Consider the following 17,866-nt stretch of genomic DNA (forward strand, 5'->3'; position numbering starts at 1 on the left):
AGGGAAAACTTTCATTCTGTAAGTCACTGGTTTGGAGCTCCATATGGTTTCAGATTTGGGAAATCACAACTATGCATAATATGTCTCTAGTATGCTGAATGGTGATTTTTAAAGTTCCTAGGATCTAATTTGATCCAGATCATTTTCAACACAATAAAGAGTATTGAGCACCTACACTGTACTAGGAACAGTGATGGGTGTTTTGGGTACAAAGCTAAAACATATGTCTGTTCTTGATGAATTTATAACCAACTGGGAGACAGCAGAGAAGTAAGCAAGTGATTGTCATTTAATGGGCTGGAAAAGGGTCTGGATAAGAGTTCTTGGAGTACAGAGGAGGAAGGTTCTACTTTGTGGTGGCAGAAGTTAGAAGGAGGCAACACTTGTCTAGTAGATTAACAGGTGGAAAGAAATTTGCCAGATGAGATGGGTTAGAGGAAGAGAGGAAGGGAATACTGAGCAGAAGTTAAAAACATGTCTAAAGACTCAGGTAAGCATGTGAAAGCATGGTGTATTTGGGCAGCCAAGAGTAGTTTTATGTAGCTTAGAGCCTGGGAAATGGGGGTTAGGGTGAGAGAAAAGGAAAGAAGAGGTGACAGATGAAGCTAGACACATATGCTGAGAAAATATTATGAAATGCCTCAATATTATACTGAGAAGACTGAATCTCTCAGTCATATTTCTTACACTTATATTATTACAATTAGAAGTTTCCCTACGTTTCAGAAGTAGAAAGAGAAAGAGAAAAGAATGAACTGAATTTGTCAATAATGAAGGCAGAGTTAGCATGGGTGTTGGAAGAACCCAGAGAACAATATTTTTGAAAGAAAACATGCCCTGGAAAGTGGGTGTTTGGCATAGTGGGGTATGCAATAAGTGTTTGAGCAATGCAGGTCCTTCACTGTGATATGCATGTGATGGTAGCACACTTCAATCCCTGTATAGTTATAGGGTGAAGACAATTATCATTGCATCGACTGCTGATGGTAATATATGAGGGATACAAATGACTGTCCCACTCTTGCACAGATCATAGGAGTATTTGAATTAGAGACACACGAAAGCCACAGTCATAAGGTGTAAGCAGGAGAGTTCAAGTGATGAAAAGTATAGTGTGTGTGCTCCTGTGATTGTGTATCCTGTGGCCAGGGGGTGATAATCATGTTTACAAGTGCCTATGGTGTTATTTTAATATTGAATATTACAGGAATAGAAGATAAGTCATTAGCAACAAGCTATTTATGACCAAGGGCAATTCATTTTACTCTCCTGTATCTCTGTTTCTTTTCCTATAAAGTGAGAGGTAAGATTTGATAATCTCTAAAATCTCTTCCAGCTGGGTATTCAATGCTTAAAATAATCTTCTCCTTTGAAGTATGAGGTAAATTTGGTGGTGAGGGTGGTTAGTGTATATGTGTGTGTGTTAGCCAGACTCTGTAGAGTTTGTTATATGCTATTTAAAAATGTATTGATGTAGCTTTTTCCCCCTGCTTTTTAGATGGTTGAACACTTTAGGAATGCTGGCCAATCAGGGCATTGATGTTGTGATACGGCACTCATTTTTTGACCATGGATACAATCACCTCGTGGACCAGAATTTTAACCCATTACCAGTAAGTGTGAGATAAAGATTCCCAGCTCCTTCTCCATGTCATTCAGTTCTTTGGATCATGCCTTGTTCAACTCTGGGAGAATTTTTCTTCTGTTACCAGTTAATCTCATGAATTGGACAGAAGCATTCTTGACCCATTTCACAGACTTTTGGCTTTACCCCCCACCACCCATACGCATGCACACACACACACACACACACACACACACACATTTTTATATAACGTATTTACTACTATAATTTTAAGAAATCTTGTGCAGTTGAGATTCCACATCTACTTGTGGCCTGTTTGAACTCTGCTTGAGAGTGAATTTTTCCAGATTGTTTTCTTTAATGCTAATAGGAGACATTAGTTAATGTCAGATACAACATGTTGAAAGCAGATGGGAGCATGCTGGCCAAAATCAGATACAGTAGGAGCCCATCCCTTGGAGAGTGGCTGAATGAAGTGCACTTACAGTTAGATGTTGATCCATATGTGACATTGAGGGGATTTTCCCAGAGCACCAACTTCTCAAGCAAAGCAAAGGAAATGGAAAGAAAGCTAAGGAAGAATGGCAAAAGCAGAGATCTGGGTTTGTCCAGTGACTGACCAGTCCAAGAAATCCCATTTAGTCCAGAAAAGCTGTGCTTACCAGAAATATTACCTGGGCCATCCTTTTCACAGATGTCTTGGTCATGATGCAAGGTCAGACTCCTCTCATTAACCCATATAATGTCAGAGCTAGGATCCCCCTTCTAGATGATCTAGTTCCACCTCATATAACAGAGGGACTGATAACCTGGGGTGGGGAGGTGAGGAGAGGGCAGGTAGAGCCAGCCCTAGGGCCTGTCCCTGTGCCCTGGTCCAGTGCTCTGTCTACAGAATTTCTGCTCCCCCAGGGTCCACAGTTAACAAACCCAGTGGAACCAGTGAGTGTTCCTGCCATTTGCTTCCCTCTGCCTAAGTCCAGGCCTGAGCCAGGAGGCCTCCAAGCCTGGAACAGAGAACAGCTTGGCCTCCAACAGCACCATTTCCATGTCTCAAAACAATCCCTCTAGTCAGAGTTCTGAACATTTATTGCATCACTTATTGCATATCACTCCAATTCAATCACAATACTGGCACAGTTGCTTTTATTCAGAGAGCCACGATGCCTCTCTCAAAGTGTGTGTGGGGGTAGGGGGCGGGGGGGCGGGGGCAGGGCTGGGTACAGAGGGATGGAGAGGGAAATTTTAGTTTGAACCATAGGGTTTTGTACTTGCTTTGAGCTCATAAACTTATAGAGATAAACAAAAAAATAATTAGAAAAGTACATTAAACCAATATAATGTCATATGAAAATTCTGATCATCAGATAGTGAGGAAGAGACTAATAATAGGTAAGTGAATATATAAATAATAGAGTGCTATAACAAGGAGTCAGTGGAGGCTCCTTGAAAGTGTGTAGAAGGAAGGCTTCTCCGAGAAGGTGACGTTGAAGCTAAGAGCCCAGTGAAAAGAAGGAGTCATATGGATTTTTCAGAAGAGCTTTCAGGAAGGTGGAGAGCTAGCATGAAGTCCTCACAGCAGACATGTTTGAGGAAACACAAGAATAGCTGAGTGACGGGGCCTGGCAGAGAAGGGGGAACTGGACATGAAGCCCCACTGGAGTCAGATCACATGGGGATTTTTAAGCTAATAGGAGTTTGAATTTTCCTGTAAGTAGTATGAAAAGCCCATAGGATGGTTTTATGGAGGGAAATAACATTTTTAAAAATCACTTTCGTATAATTAATGCATCAAATGTGCGTTATAATTTCTTTAATATTGTGGACAAAATTTAATTTATATACCACTTTCATATACATACATCAATAATGCTCTGAGCACTCTGTCTTCCCTTCCCTCTATCCTTCCTTTTTTCTTTCTTTCCTTCTTGCTTTATTCCTTCCTTCCTTCATTCAAATCTTATTCACTCTTCTTGATCATGTGCAATGGGCCATTGTGATGAACCACAGAGATAAGGCATGCTTATAATCTAATGAGGCGTACTGAGAAATGGAAAATAAATAAACATGCAAACAAAATAATTACACTTTGGCATAATTACTCTGCAAAGTCTGATAGTATGACTATTTTTACTTATTTTGCTGAAGAAAAACTAAAATTATTAAGTGACTAATCCAAGGTCAGACAAGTAGTAAGAACTGGAATCTAAGAGTCTCTCAGCTCCGAATCCTGTTTTCTTTGCACCATGCTGCACCGTTTCTTGCAGTGCTCTTTGTTGTATCTATGTTATGGTCTGAGGCCAATGTTTGCCTCAGAATTGGGTCCAAAGTTGGAAATAGGCATTTTCAGGAATTAAAGAGAAGAAAACCTAGACTAGAAAAAGATGGTATTTGGGTAACTAGACAGGCTTGATTTCTAGAACTGGACAATCCTGAATTCCAAAGCATGGCTCTGTGTAGTTTAAAGATGCAAGTCTTCATGGCTTTTTTCCCAAAATGAGAGTCGCTGCAGGTGGCTTCCTTAGAAAGCATGGCACAGAAGACCTCGGTTGATATGTGGTAGTAGCAGAGCTCACAGAAGCTCATAGGAAGCTGAAACAAATCCCACTGATTTAGCACAAATGAGCTGGGCAGCTGTATTTCTGGAAACACCAAGCTCTAATAAAGAAACCATATGTAAAATGCACTTAAAAAGGTAACAGTCTTTCTTTTTGTCTTTCTTTACACTAATAAATTCTGCACCTTATAAGTAGAGAACTTGGCAGCTGGGAGAGTGTGTCCTAAATCCCCTGGAGAAAGTTTACTAGGCTAGACCATGGCACCAACATGACAGGTCCTGCCAGCAGCCCCGGGAATGTGTAACAGAGACAAACGTGGGAATTGTATAGGAGGCACTTCAGAGAGTTGTGCAGTTGATAACCAAACACTGCCAATAAAAATGTGTGCATTTTATATTGCAACTAAATCTTCAAGAGAATTTGTAAAAAGCTTAGGAGATTACTGAGTTGTTTTGATTGCCTCCTAGAAAAATCAGTATTTTCTATTCCACTTCCTTCAAATCTAGTTCAGTATATTTCAGGAAAAGTTTTTCTAGAAAACTAGTGGCCTGGTGCATGAAATTTCATGCACTGGTGGTGGTGGGGGGGGGGGTCCCTCAGCCCAGCCTGCACCCTCTCACAGTCCCCCCTCGCTCCTTACCGCCCTCCTGCAGTAGAGGTGGGAGAGGCTCCCGTCACCGCTGCTGTGCTCGCCAGCCATGAGCCCAGCTTCAGGCTGAGCAGTGCTCCCCCTGTGGGAGCATACAGACCACCAGGGGGCAGCTCCTGCATTGAGCATCTGTCCCCTGGTGGTCAGTGCGCACCATAGGGACCAGTTGTTCCACTGTTTGGTCAATTTGCATATTAGGGTTTTATTATATAGGACAGCATTTTGTTTTTGTTAATGTTCTAGGATACATTTTTAAAAAGTGAGGATCATAGCCTAATGACTCCTCCTATATCCCATATTACCCTTCCACTGACTCAGTCAACTTTGACCCCAGTTTGTAGAATTTCAGCTCAGCTCTGACAAGGTCATTCCAATAGCATCAGTCCAGTCTAAGGTAAGAGGTAATATGTGAGTGGCCCTTTAAAAACACACCAAAAACTTGTCTTCAAAAAAAGATCATTTTCAACTTCTTTGTGTTCTTTATGGTTCCTCCTCCAGAAAAGTACCAGCTCTCCTCCTGTTGTGAGATTTCCCTTCTCCAAGGAAGAGCAGAACATTAAGTTTAGCAGTGCTTCATCACTCAGCTCCCACCCTTTCCCCTGACCCCATGCCATTGGGAAAGAGGGAACGTGTGAGTCTCCACAGCCAGTCAGCCAGTCATGGGCTCCCTTGGGATTAAATGATGTTTGTGCAGAAGAGATTTTCACATCCAGTGGACATAGTCCAGACCCCACCAGTTGTGGGCATTCTCCTAAGAGAGGGTTTTGGAATTTAGCTTGCTGCTTTTTTTTAAGAGCTTGATTTAAAGAGCTCTCAGGGAAAAGAATAGTGAATTACTAGTCAACATCTTTTTAACTCCCACGCCAGCCTAGCAAATATAATTCAATTACAAAAACATTGACACTTCAAATGTGTCTAGTTCGGTGCTAGTATGCAGAAAAATAAGATATAGTTCCCTCATCTGCAGAGTTAACAATCTGGTGTGTGTTTGCATTTGAGGGATTACAATTTAGTCTTCTATTTAGAATAAAATAGAAAGCTAGTTCACATTGGGTTGCCTTTTCTATACTGAGTGTAGTGATGGAATATTTATATTTGCTGTCTGTTTTGTTGACTGTTCCTGCTGAATGATAATAAACATTCAATTCACCCCAGTACACACTTATTGAATACTTGTTGTATATGTTGCTCTGGAATATAGTCAGTGGTTGTGGATTGTACTGCAACTCACTCGTCTATGGTAGGATTAAACCTATGTCTGTGGTTATCATAGCAACAGGATTTGAGCCAAGCCAACACTGTCCAGATGTCATTTGGACATTGGAAAGAAATTGAATCTTAATGATGCCTGCCTAGCTTCACTAGTTAGGTTTTTATAGGACTAAGATCCTAGGTGCGCCATTCTTGTTTCCCTTTGAAATGTTAAATAATGCACAGCCATGATATGGACACAGGATCAGCTTAAATCTGTGCCTTACCTGAGGAAGAACATCCAATTACAAACTCATGTCCTATTGATGCTGGATTGATGCACAATTTATTCTTGTGTGAAGAACACCACTTAATTAGAAACCTCACGGAGAACAGCAGGATCCTGGTATAATGAAAAGATTCACGATTCTAGCCCTAGTTCTGCTATTAATTAGATGTGTATCTTTGGGTTCCAGTTTTCTTGTCATTTAAATTGTAATAAAAATGTCTCCTCTGTCTACCTCCAAAAGATACTGTTACAATCCTTGAGAAAATGAGACATGATGATAAGATTCTGATTTTTATGTATACATGACATACATGTATACATAGATAATTACTGGAAGAGATTACATCTAAATATTAAAAGTGGTTTCTTTGTGTAGTAAAAATTACAGATAGTTTTTTATTTTTTTCTTTGTGGATTTTTTATGTAAAATTGCTACAACAAGCATTACCGCTTTTATAATCTGAAAAATAGTTTTTAAAAAATAGACTATTTTGAAAAGATTGTGTTTTCAATCGTTAAGTAAACATTATCCCAACCTAAATCACTTATCATTCACCAGGGACCCAGTGCATGAATTCATGCACCTTGAAAAGAACTGTGGGCTGTGAGGTTGTGGTGGGCAAGGGGAGGGGTCTCGGCTCATCCTCTGCACCCCTGCCCAGCCCCTCCCCCTGCGACCCCCAGTCCCCTGTCTGCCAGCAGCCCCGCTCCCACCGCTGCCGCTCCCACATGCTGATGGCGCTGGCCCCGCTTTCACCCACTGACTGCATGGAGCGATTGGGGCCGCGCCAGCAGCAGGTGCGAGTGGCGGCTGCTGCCCCGATTGCCCCTCAGGAGCAGGGGGAGGTGGAGAAGCCCTCAGGGGCGATTGGGGCGGCAGCCGCCTCTTGCACTTGCTGACAGTGCTGAGTGATCAGGACCAGCACCAGGTGCCGGCTGTGGATGTATGCAGGGCCAGCACTGGTAGCAGGTACAAGTGGGGGCCATCGCCGACAGTGGGTGTGAGAGGTGGCTGCTGGCCCCCAATCGCCGCTCAGGAGCAGAGGGAGATGGAGAAAGCCTGAGGGGCAATCGGGACCAGCAGCCACCGCTCGTACCTGCTGATGGCACCGAGTGATCAGGGCCAGCGCCGGGGCACTGGCAGCGGGTGCAAGCAGCGGCTCTGGTGCCAGCAGTGGGTAGAAGCAGGGCTGGCACCAGCAGCAGGTGCGAGTGTTGGGCGGGACTGTTGCGCATGGGAGCAAAGAATTTTCAGTAACTACCAGAGGCTTTGTCTGGTGCCCCCACTCACCTGCTCCACCATACAGCTTCGGTCAATGCTCACCAAGTTCTGCACGCACCCCCTGGTGGTCAATGCACATCATAGCGACCGATTGTTTGGTTGTTCGGTTGTTCTGCCATTTGGTCTATTTGCATGTTAGGATATATATATATTGATTCTTCACTTACAAAAACTTATTACACTCATGCTACATGCCAGATAGATACTGTGCTAGACACTGGAGGCACTCACTGTCTTGCCCTCAAGGAGCTTAGGAGTGGATGGAAGACAGATGAGTCATCAGGAATTGGCAGAAGCGCTTTGTCAGGGCAGAAGAGGAACAGAGGCCAGCCTGTGTCAGGCAGGCATCAGGCATCAAGAAAGTCTTTCTGGAGGAGACAACACCAGAGCTGGATCTTGAAGGGAAGAGCAAGTTAATTTAGGAAGAATAGTTTGGGGCCTGGAGAAGAACTTCCACACAGAGGCAGGAGCATGTGCAGTTACAGGGGCGTTAATTTTTCCAGGGAGTCATGGTGGATGAATTATGAAAAATTACTTAGCAGGCTTTTCCCATTGATTTCCAGTGGCCACACAGGCTGAGTGAAAAGTAAAGAATTTCCAAGCTGGAGGTGGTGAGGCAGAGGAGGTACAAAACCCAGCCAAACCAGCCTGGGACCTGTTTCTTGGTGTAGCTTCCTTTCTCTTTCTTTTCTTTCCCGTGGGAGCCATCAGAAAGATGAAAGAAGCAGAGTGTACCTGTTTAGGGGTAGCTGTGATGTGAAACCCAATCCTCTCATTAGAGGCCCTGGCAAAAACTTCTCCATGCACAGCCTTCCTTTGTGGAGATCTGCAGCTGCTGAGAGAAGGGCGTCCTCGGCTGCAGGATCAATCACTGTGCTGGCTCCGTGGCAGTGGCTAGAGCGCCTGGGCTGAATGCCCAGTGGGCATGACTTGCTTCTCTCCTCCTCTCTGCCTCCAGACCCTGGCTTCTCAGATCAGAGCCTGCGCCTGCATTGTCTAACTAGACAGGCAACTCTTTTGCTCCTAATGCTTTAAATAGAAGCCCCTCTGATTTTTTACTACAGTCCTCATCCTTTGCTTATTTATCAACCTGAATGTTGTGAACAGGATGTCAGCATAGACATTAGCAGTTGTAACAGCTCACCCTGATGGAAGCTGCCTCAGGAAGTTGTAAGAGCTCTGCACCTGAAATCAGCAGATGCAGGCTCAAAGTGCAGCCCCACAAGGTTTCAGTTGCTTGTATCTTAATTTCCACCTCTGTAAAATGGAACTAACTATGCTGGGGAGTGGGCGTGGAGAGTATTTTAATGTAGTGCTTTAGATTGACCTGAGTTTCAAATCCAGCTCTTCTAATTACAAGCCCATAGACAGATTGCTTTTACCACATAGTAAGTACTCAATAAATGTTAGCTGCTATTATTACTTATGTCACATTATAAAATACAAAATTCTATAGTCACAGGAATAATTATTATTAGTAACTTGAACATGACTATGGTGAGATTATATATATTTGAATATCTGTACAGATATCTGGAAATCAATTCAAGTTATGAAAAGTAGGTATTTTTTGTAAAAATTCTATTAGTAGTTCATTAGAAGAACAAAAAAAGGAAAGCTGTAATTCCTGCACTTGAGAGGAATTGACTGTAAATGGTTAAAGACAAGCTAAAAATTACATTTTATTTTCCTCCAGAGAAAACGCTGCCACCTTTTCTCAGTGAAGGCAATTAAGGCAGAACCGCACTGCAATACTCGCTCTAACACCTTCATTTGGTATTTATAAATGGCCCAATAAGCCCTGGAAACCATGATATGTCACATCAAAATGCTAATGACAGCACATTATGTGAATCACTGAGAGGCAACAATTGAAAATCTCGCTCTGCCATCAACCATTTATATTGTTCCCAGATTGCAGTACTGAAGGATTACAGCTACAGCAAATTGTGCAGCAACCTAAATAAATTAAGGAGGAGAAGCAATTACAGCCTCTCTGCATTTGACTTAAGAGCACAGTGTGCCATTCTCGAAGCCACTTATAGATGATGGAGGAGCAAGGCCATCTCTGGAAATAAGAACTTCATCTGCCCTAACCCCATCAGCTAACCTAAAACAATAAAAGTAATCTAAAAATAATCTGAAAGGAAGAAAGGAAGGGTGGGGTAGGGAGTAAGAAAAAGTAGGGGAAAAAATGGAATGCTCTGTGGTAGGTTGGAAAAATCTTTTGTAAGTGCCACAATATGACAAATTTAAGATTATTTTCTTTTTAAATATTATATTTAGAAATACTAAAGGCACAATGATATCTGGTTATAATTGTTAGGAATTAGCAAATAGGCCTGTGATAGAAGTGAACATGAGAGCCAAAGAAAATACATTGTTTTTTCTAAATTGTTTTTGTTGTTGTTTTTTAAAATAAAAGAGGTATTTTAAAATAGAAATAGAAAAAAAGTTATTTTGTTTTTAATTCTTTTTTAAAATATGTTTTTATTGATTTATATAGAGAGAGGAAGGTAGAGAGAGAGAGAGAGAAACATTGATAAGAAAGAGAAACATCATTGATTGGCTGCCTCCTGCACACCCTCTACTAGGGATCAAGCCCACAACCCAGGCATGTGCTCTGACTGGGAATTGAACCAGCAACCTCTTCATTCATACATCGACGTTCAACTGCTGAACCACACAGGTCAAACTGTTTTTTCATTCTTATTTCAATGCACTACACTATAAAATTTTTAAAAATCTATTTTCATTAGGTAACTTATTTTCTAATTTTCAACTGTCAGTCTTTGCTTATTTTACCTCTGATTTGGTTTTAAGCATTGGAAGGATTGAATAAAACACATCATTTTAACTCACTCTCAATTTGAATTGAGAGTGAGCAGACCTGTCTTCTACTCTAAAATTCACTGCCCTTACCTTGGTGTTAAAGTCCTTATAACTTTTATTCAATAAAGCAGTGATTCTCAAACCTGGCTGCCTATTATAGTCACATTGGGGCTATTAACAAATACTTATGCTGACATCCTTCCCCCCGCCACCTCCCCACCCCTCACCCCCAACCCCAGAGTCTGATTCAGATAGTCTGTAGAGGAGCCAGGTGTTGGTATTTTTTAAAGTTCCCCAAGTGTTTGATTATACAGCCAGAATTCAGAACCATTCGGTTAGAGATTTTCACTTGCCCCAATTAGATTAGAAATTACCTTTTTTTCCCTCTACAGTCCTCAACTCTTGCTTCAACAATCAAGATATTAACGAAATATTTAGTACTGTCTATCATTAAGTTATTTGAAAGCTCATTGATTCCAGGGCACCGCCATGCTGAGCTGCCAGTAGGAAGGAGTACCTTAGGATAGAAGGAAGATCAGGAGTTCTAGATCTGATTCCAGGGTCTCCCACCAACTCACTCATCCTGAAACACTGGGCACTCTGGGTTCATCTCAAATGTGGGGGTGAACTTGACGATCTGAGGTCCCTTTCAATTCTGACATTTTCTGATTCATCTTCAAGATTTCCATACCAGTATCTTCAGACAGACTTCTTAGCTGAAGCTTACATTAATAAAACCTATTAAATATAATCAAACTACACGATTTCACTTTTAAATGATTCAGGGAGTAATCCCTCTTTTCTCCAGGCTCTTGTAGCATGTTATAGCAGTAATGTTTCTTTTATCATTAGAGTTGTTCGGGTACATCTATTTCCTCTCTCTGAGTGTAAGCTCCTTAAAAATAGAAGCCATCTCTCCTATCTTTATATTTCCCATAATGCCCTGTTCATAGTCAATGCTTACTGAATACTAAAGATGCTTAGTGACTGGGATTCCGGATATTGCAGTGCATGCTCAGTGATGGAAATATGGAAAGCAGGCTTTTAGTTTCAGTTTCTGTGTGCACACTGAGTACACGCAGGTAGTGTACCTAGGTGCTTAGGAGATTGGGCTCCAGAGTCAGACAGATCTGGATTCTTGCTGTGCCACATTTGGCAGATTCCCTCATCTTCTACCATCTGTATAATGGGGATGCTAACACTCCATACCTTATAGTTTCTTATGAGTGCTTACGACAGTAACCATTATTATCTATTGAACTGGCCCAAAGGACTGTCATCCACAAGGTCACTTTTGATTTATTTTTTCTACTGGGAATCTTACCCAAACCTTATTAGTGGAATTCAGGAGGCCTCCTCCCCAGCACAACTAGTGGAATGGTGACTTGATCATCTGTACCCAATAGAGCCATAAAAGTTTGAGTTACTTTTTCCCTGAAGTTTTTCATCATACTTGTATGGATGCATGTGGCCTTTGATCCCTCATAGAGAAGGAGACCTCAGCCATACATCTAGTCATCTTTCTCCTTAAAACAGCTCAGGTTGGGTCCTAGCCAGTCTGGCTCAGTGTACAGTGCATTGGCCTGTGAACTGAAGGGTCCCTGGTTCAGTTCCGATCAAGAGTACATGCCTGAGGGCCTGCTGGAGGCAGCCTATCAATGATTCTCTCTCATCATTGATGTTTCTGCCTCTCTCCCTCTACCTTCCTCTCTGAAATCAATAAAAAATATTTTTTAAAAAAACACCTCAACTTGGGTTAGAGGGCAAGGGAAGGATCAGGGATGGTGAAGGAGAGAATAATTCCATGCCAGTAAGCAAGACTTTGCATTTACATTAAATTCACTCTTTAAAAATATACAGTTCAGTTGTTTTTAGTCTATTCATAGAGTTGTGCAACCATCATCACAATTTATTTTAGAATATTATCTGAAGAAAACCCCATACCTATTAGCAGATACTTCCCATTCTCCTCAGCCCCTGGCAACCACTAATCTACTTTACATCTCTATAGATTTCCCTATTCTAAATATTTCCTAATATGGAATCATATAATATGTGGCCTTTTGTGACTGGCTTCTTTCATTTAGCATGTTTTCAAGATTCATCCATATATAGAGCCATAAGTATTAATAATACTTAATTCCCTTCTATTGCTAAATAATAGTCCATCATGTGGATATACTGTACTTTTTTATCTATTCATAAGTTGACAGATATTACAGCTGTTTCTACTTTTTGGCTATTATGAAAAATGCCACTATTAAACATTCCTGTACAAGTTTTTATGTGGCATATGTTTTTATTTCTCTTGGGTATATACCTTGGAGAGGAATTGCTGGGCCATGTGTTTAACTTTCTGAAGAATTTCCAAACTGTTTTCCATAGTGACTTCACCATTTTATATTTCCCCCAGCAATGTATGAAGGTTCCAATTTCTCATCAACTTGTTATTGTCTGTCTTTTAATTATAGCCATCCTAGTGGGTGTGAAGTGGTATCTCATTATGGTTTTGATTTGAATTTCCCTAATGCCTAATGATGTTGAGCATCTTTTCATGTGCTTATTGGCTATTTGTGAATCTTTGGAGAAATGTCTATTTGAGTTCTTTGCCATGTTTAAAGTGGAGCTAATTGTCTTTTTATTGTTGAGTTGTAAGAATTCTTTATAATACATGTCCCTTATCAGGTATGTGATTTGCAAATATATTCCCAAATTCTATGTGTTGTCGTTTCATTCTCTTGATGTCTTTTAAGCACAAAAATTTTAAATTTTGATAAAATCCAATTTATTTATTTTTTCATCACTTGTGCTTTTGGTATCTAATCCAAGACCACAAATATTTACTCCTATGTTTTCTTCTAAGAGTTTCATAGTTAGCTCTTACATGTAGATCTCTGATCCATTTTGAATTAATATTGTATATGGTGTGAGGTAGGGATCCAGTTTCATTCTTTTGCATGTAGATACAGTTGTTCCAGCATCATCTGTTGAAAAGACTGTTTTTCCCCATTAAATTGTTTTTGTACCCTTGTTGAAAATCAATTGACCATCATTGTAAGGGTTTATTTCTGGACTCCCAATCCTATTTCATTGATCTATATGTTTATCTTTATGTCAGTATCGTACTGTCTTGACTACTCTATCTAGCTTTGTTTTAAATTTTGAAGTTGGGAAGTGTAAGTCCAAAAAAGAAAATGTTCTTTATTTTTTAAGATTGCCTTAGCTATTATTACCAATCTTGGATGGTGTGGCAGCTCAACTAACTAAATTTCTAATGTTTGTAGTTACTCAAAATTCCTTTTCAGATGGCAACGCCATTATGACTAATTTATTGCAGCTTTAGGAATTCATTGCCTCAGTAACAACAGACACATTGATTTTAGGCTGGCGTTGCAGGGTTTGCTGCCTCATTGTCACAATAATATCCTTTCTCTCACCCACCTGGATAGTGTGAACAATAGTCAAGGAACTATTTTTTTATTTGTTCAATCCTGCCTCTCACTGCTCAGCCTTTAAATATTAATTCAACTTTTGTTTGTTAATAGGCAGTACATTGGGGGACACTTATTAGCTAACCCCCCTCCTACTATTTGGGTGAGAGCACTTACTGCCTGATCCTGGGAAATCTTTGTTTATCCCTAAACCTGGCCTTCAAATCCCTTGTTCTTCCTTATCCAGAAAGTCATGTCATTGTCACCTTCCCATCCTCATCACCAAAGTGATCAAGAATTGTGAAGGGCCTGAAATTTTACCCTACTTGCAAGCTAATATGTTAGCTTTTGCTGCTTAATAGATCTAGGCCAAAGACACAAGACTCCTGGGTCAGAAACAAAAGACTTTATGTTCTCATACACAGCAAGCAGCATGAGCATTCTCATATTTCCATTGGTTCTTCTGGAGGCCAAGTCACACTGGGGCAATGTAATAGGCTCAAATGAATGCTACACAGACAATTGGTTTAAGTTACAGCTGATGAATTCAGGGGCAAGGACCCAGCACTTTTTGAGCAAGCAGCAAACATTATAGCAAGCAGTCTTTCCCCCCCACCCCCCAGGGGTGAGCAGTGATATGGTAGTCACACTGTGGTCAATTTGACCTACTTAGTTGCCTGTGTGAGTAACTACATAAACTGCTTTTTATCAGAAAACAGATAAGCCTTGCAGTCTAGCACACTCACCAAGAACATGCAAGAACAATCAGGACTGGTGACCAACTGCCTCTCCCAACAATCTACCCCTTGACTCTGTATGTTCTTCGCTGAACTCCTATTTGTACCTGAGTGGACCAGTGTGCCGCTCTGTCAACCACTTGGGTGAATCTGTCTCACAGAGTCTGGGACCAAATTTGTTGCATTTGTCTCATACAGCATAATAGTTAATTTTATGTGTCAACTTAGGTAGGCCATGGTGCCTAGATACTTAATTAAACATTATTTTTGACATTTAAACTTTTTTAGATGAGATTAACATTTAAATCAGTAGAATTTTAGTAAAGCAGAATATCCTTCAGGTGGACCTCATCCAGCTGAAGGTTTAATAGAAACAAGACTGAGCCCCAATCAAGAGGGAATTCTGCCAGCAGATTGCCTTTGGACTCTAACTACAGCAGCGGTTCTCAACCTGTGGGTCGCGACCCCTTTGGCGGTCGAACAACCCTTTCACAGCGGTCGCCTAAGACCATCCTGCATATCAGACATTTACATTACGATTAATAACAGTAGCAACATTACAGTTATGAAGTAGCAACGAAAATAATTTTATGGTTGGGTCACAACATGAGGAACTGTATTTAAAGGGCCAGAGGTTGAGAACCACTGAACTACAGCATAACTCTTCCCTGGATCTCTAGCATGCTGGTCTACCGTGCCGATTTGGAGTTGCTAGCTTCCATAATCCATATCGTGTGAGCCAATTACTTAAAATCAATCAGATAGATATATAAATAGATATAGATAAAGATAGAGGATAGAGATAGAGATATAAACACACATATCCTATTGTGTGACTAAGACAACATTTAATTAAGGCTGCTATCCACAGGACATTTATAAAATACTGACCATATTATATTGCAATTCATCTCTTCATCTCTCTTTCTCTTCCTCTCTCATGACGGGGAGAAACACTTGAGTTGAAAGTGATTGTGAAACCTTGGGTGCTGAGACTTTATTTTAATAAACTCTGTCTTCCTCAAACATAGCAGGCACTCAGTAAAGGTTTGTTGAATGAGAGGGGGAACTGTGTAAGTGAGTTTATGATTGAATTTCCTCAGCCCCCTATAGTTGCCTTCCCTTATATCTCCATTCAACAACAACAACAACAACAACAGAAAAAGCCTAAGCTCTCTTCCAGGGTCCATCTCACAGACTGACTCTTTCTTGTAGTTTTTCTTAAATTTTCCTAAGAGAATGTTTTCTCTCTAGCTTTCAAATATTATTGACATTGAATCTATATCCTTTTATGCATTTAGTATGCATGGTGTTATCTATAAATATTTGTAGTCTTTGCAAACTGGTCATATTTCCTTTCTTAGATGATAAGTTCCTTGAATGTAGGGACTTGGTATATTGACCCCTGTATTTCCTGTAGTACCAAGTGCACAGTCAATACCTAACAGACACTAAAAATGGTCTGCTGCATTGGGCTGTCTCAAGGCAGGGTAGGAAATCGCTGGTGAAAATGTGCTAATTACCCACAGTTGGTCTTAGGTGTTTCTTATTATTAGTTACCAGCTCAAATTCCCTTTAGGAAGCATGGCCTTTTGTTAATGACCACTTTAACTACCACACATCTCTGTACTGATTGGTTGCCTTTCTAGAAATCCTAGTTCATATACCTCAGAATCATCTTCATCTTTTGAGCTACCATGAAATGAGAGCCTGCTATATGCCAGGAGCTAGGTCATTTCATGCCACATTTTTCATCCTTAAGACAACTGGAGATGTTATGTTTTAACTGCTGTTGAGGAAGTGGAGGCCCAGAGAGTGTAGAAAATTTACCCAAAGATCGCTCACTATCTACCTAATCTTCATACCTTGCTCATCTCTAAGCTATTTGAAGTCCACCTCAGCAATTGTCTTATCTAAAAGCCAAGCCATTCACTGTCATTACTCTAGTCCGGGGGTGGGCAACCCCTGGCACGCGTGCCAAACATGGCACGCCAGAAACTTTTGCTGGCACGCGAAACCCTCTCTTATAATCTCCCATTTACTATTTTTTTCTTAATATCTACTTTTTTATTTTTCAGATAAATTCAGTGTAGGTGCATCTTAGATAAATAAATAATTTTACATAACAAGTTATCTTAAAGACCATAGACATGGATTGATGAGAGAGGGGAAGAGCAATTTCTATGCCTCTGCCTTAACTCTCCCTGCCTTCCTAGATCCGACCAGTGTTTTGGTTTCATCCACATATTCTTGTGAATCTTTGTTCTCAGTGATGAATTTTGTTAAGTCTCATAATAAGAGTAGCCTGACGGATGAAAGTAGTAGCTCGTGCATATCTCTGAAGGTCACGAAATATAAACCTGATGTAAAATCTCTCATCAGTGATGCAGCAGCAAAAGTCCCACTGATAATATCAAATGGAGTCATAAAGTTTTCTGTCGAACTATCAGTGTACATGTATACATTAAAAAATAAATGTATTTTCCATCATCATATACTGTTTTTGTCGCTCGAATGAATTGACTTATTTCTTCAAGGTTCTTCACATACGTACACCTTAAGAGATATCAAGTAGGCATAACATGTTCTCAAAAAATTAGGGTTGGCATGCAGAAGAATTTTGAGTCAGAGATTTTGCTGGTTTTGGCATGCACTCACAAAAAGGTTGCCCACCCCTGCTCTAGTCTCTATAATCACTCAGAACCTCTTTAGCTTTTGTCTGAGTCATCATAACAACCTCTTTATGGTTCTACTTCCAATAAATCTTCCACAGTATCAGTCTGATACATGGTCATGTCATTCCCCTTCTTCAAAAACCTTCATTGGGTCCCCATTGCCTACATAATTCCCCTGACTCCTAAGCATTGCATTCAAGGACTTACACAAGTCCTTGGACTTGCTCTGCCTTTCTAATTCTTTTTTCAACCAGTCACTCCAAGATATCATGTCTTCCACTGGAATGACCAATCCATACTTTGCTTCAAAGCCCTTCTCCAGTGCCACCTTCTCTAATGTCCCCAATAGAAATCTCTCACTCTGGTTATCTCGTAGCACTTTGATGATGTGTTACACTTGGTTTTCATTATACAATGCTGTCTATCATATTTAGAAATACATAGGTCAGTCTCTCCTTTTAGAAAATGATCAAATTCAAGACAGGGATTATTATGACTTATGCCTAGCACATAATGGGTGCATAATGAAAGCTTATGAAGTTGTCTAGAATTAATTTGAAATGAATGTGAATTTTGGGTGAATGAGACATTAAAAGCCATACTCCACTCTGAGGAACAGTTACAGCTGCTGCCTAAAGGG

General features: G+C 40.5%; 1 protein-coding gene across 3 annotated transcripts in view; it reads left to right on the plus strand.

Moving 5' to 3' along the window:
• HPSE2 (heparanase 2 (inactive)) overlaps window positions 1-17,866 on the plus strand; it is a 505,349-nt gene that overhangs the window by 397,172 nt on the left and 90,311 nt on the right. For all 3 annotated transcript variants that reach the window (XM_006089948.3, XM_023754851.1, XM_023754852.1), the window contains one exon: window positions 1,499-1,613. In XM_006089948.3, the coding sequence (XP_006090010.1) occupies window positions 1,499-1,613 (115 nt within the window). The remainder of the gene's footprint in view (window positions 1-1,498; window positions 1,614-17,866) is intronic.

This window comes from Myotis lucifugus, unplaced genomic scaffold, assembly GCF_000147115.1.
Source record: "Myotis lucifugus unplaced genomic scaffold, Myoluc2.0 scaffold_66, whole genome shotgun sequence".
In the NCBI taxonomy this organism is placed as follows: domain Eukaryota; kingdom Metazoa; phylum Chordata; class Mammalia; order Chiroptera; family Vespertilionidae; genus Myotis; species Myotis lucifugus.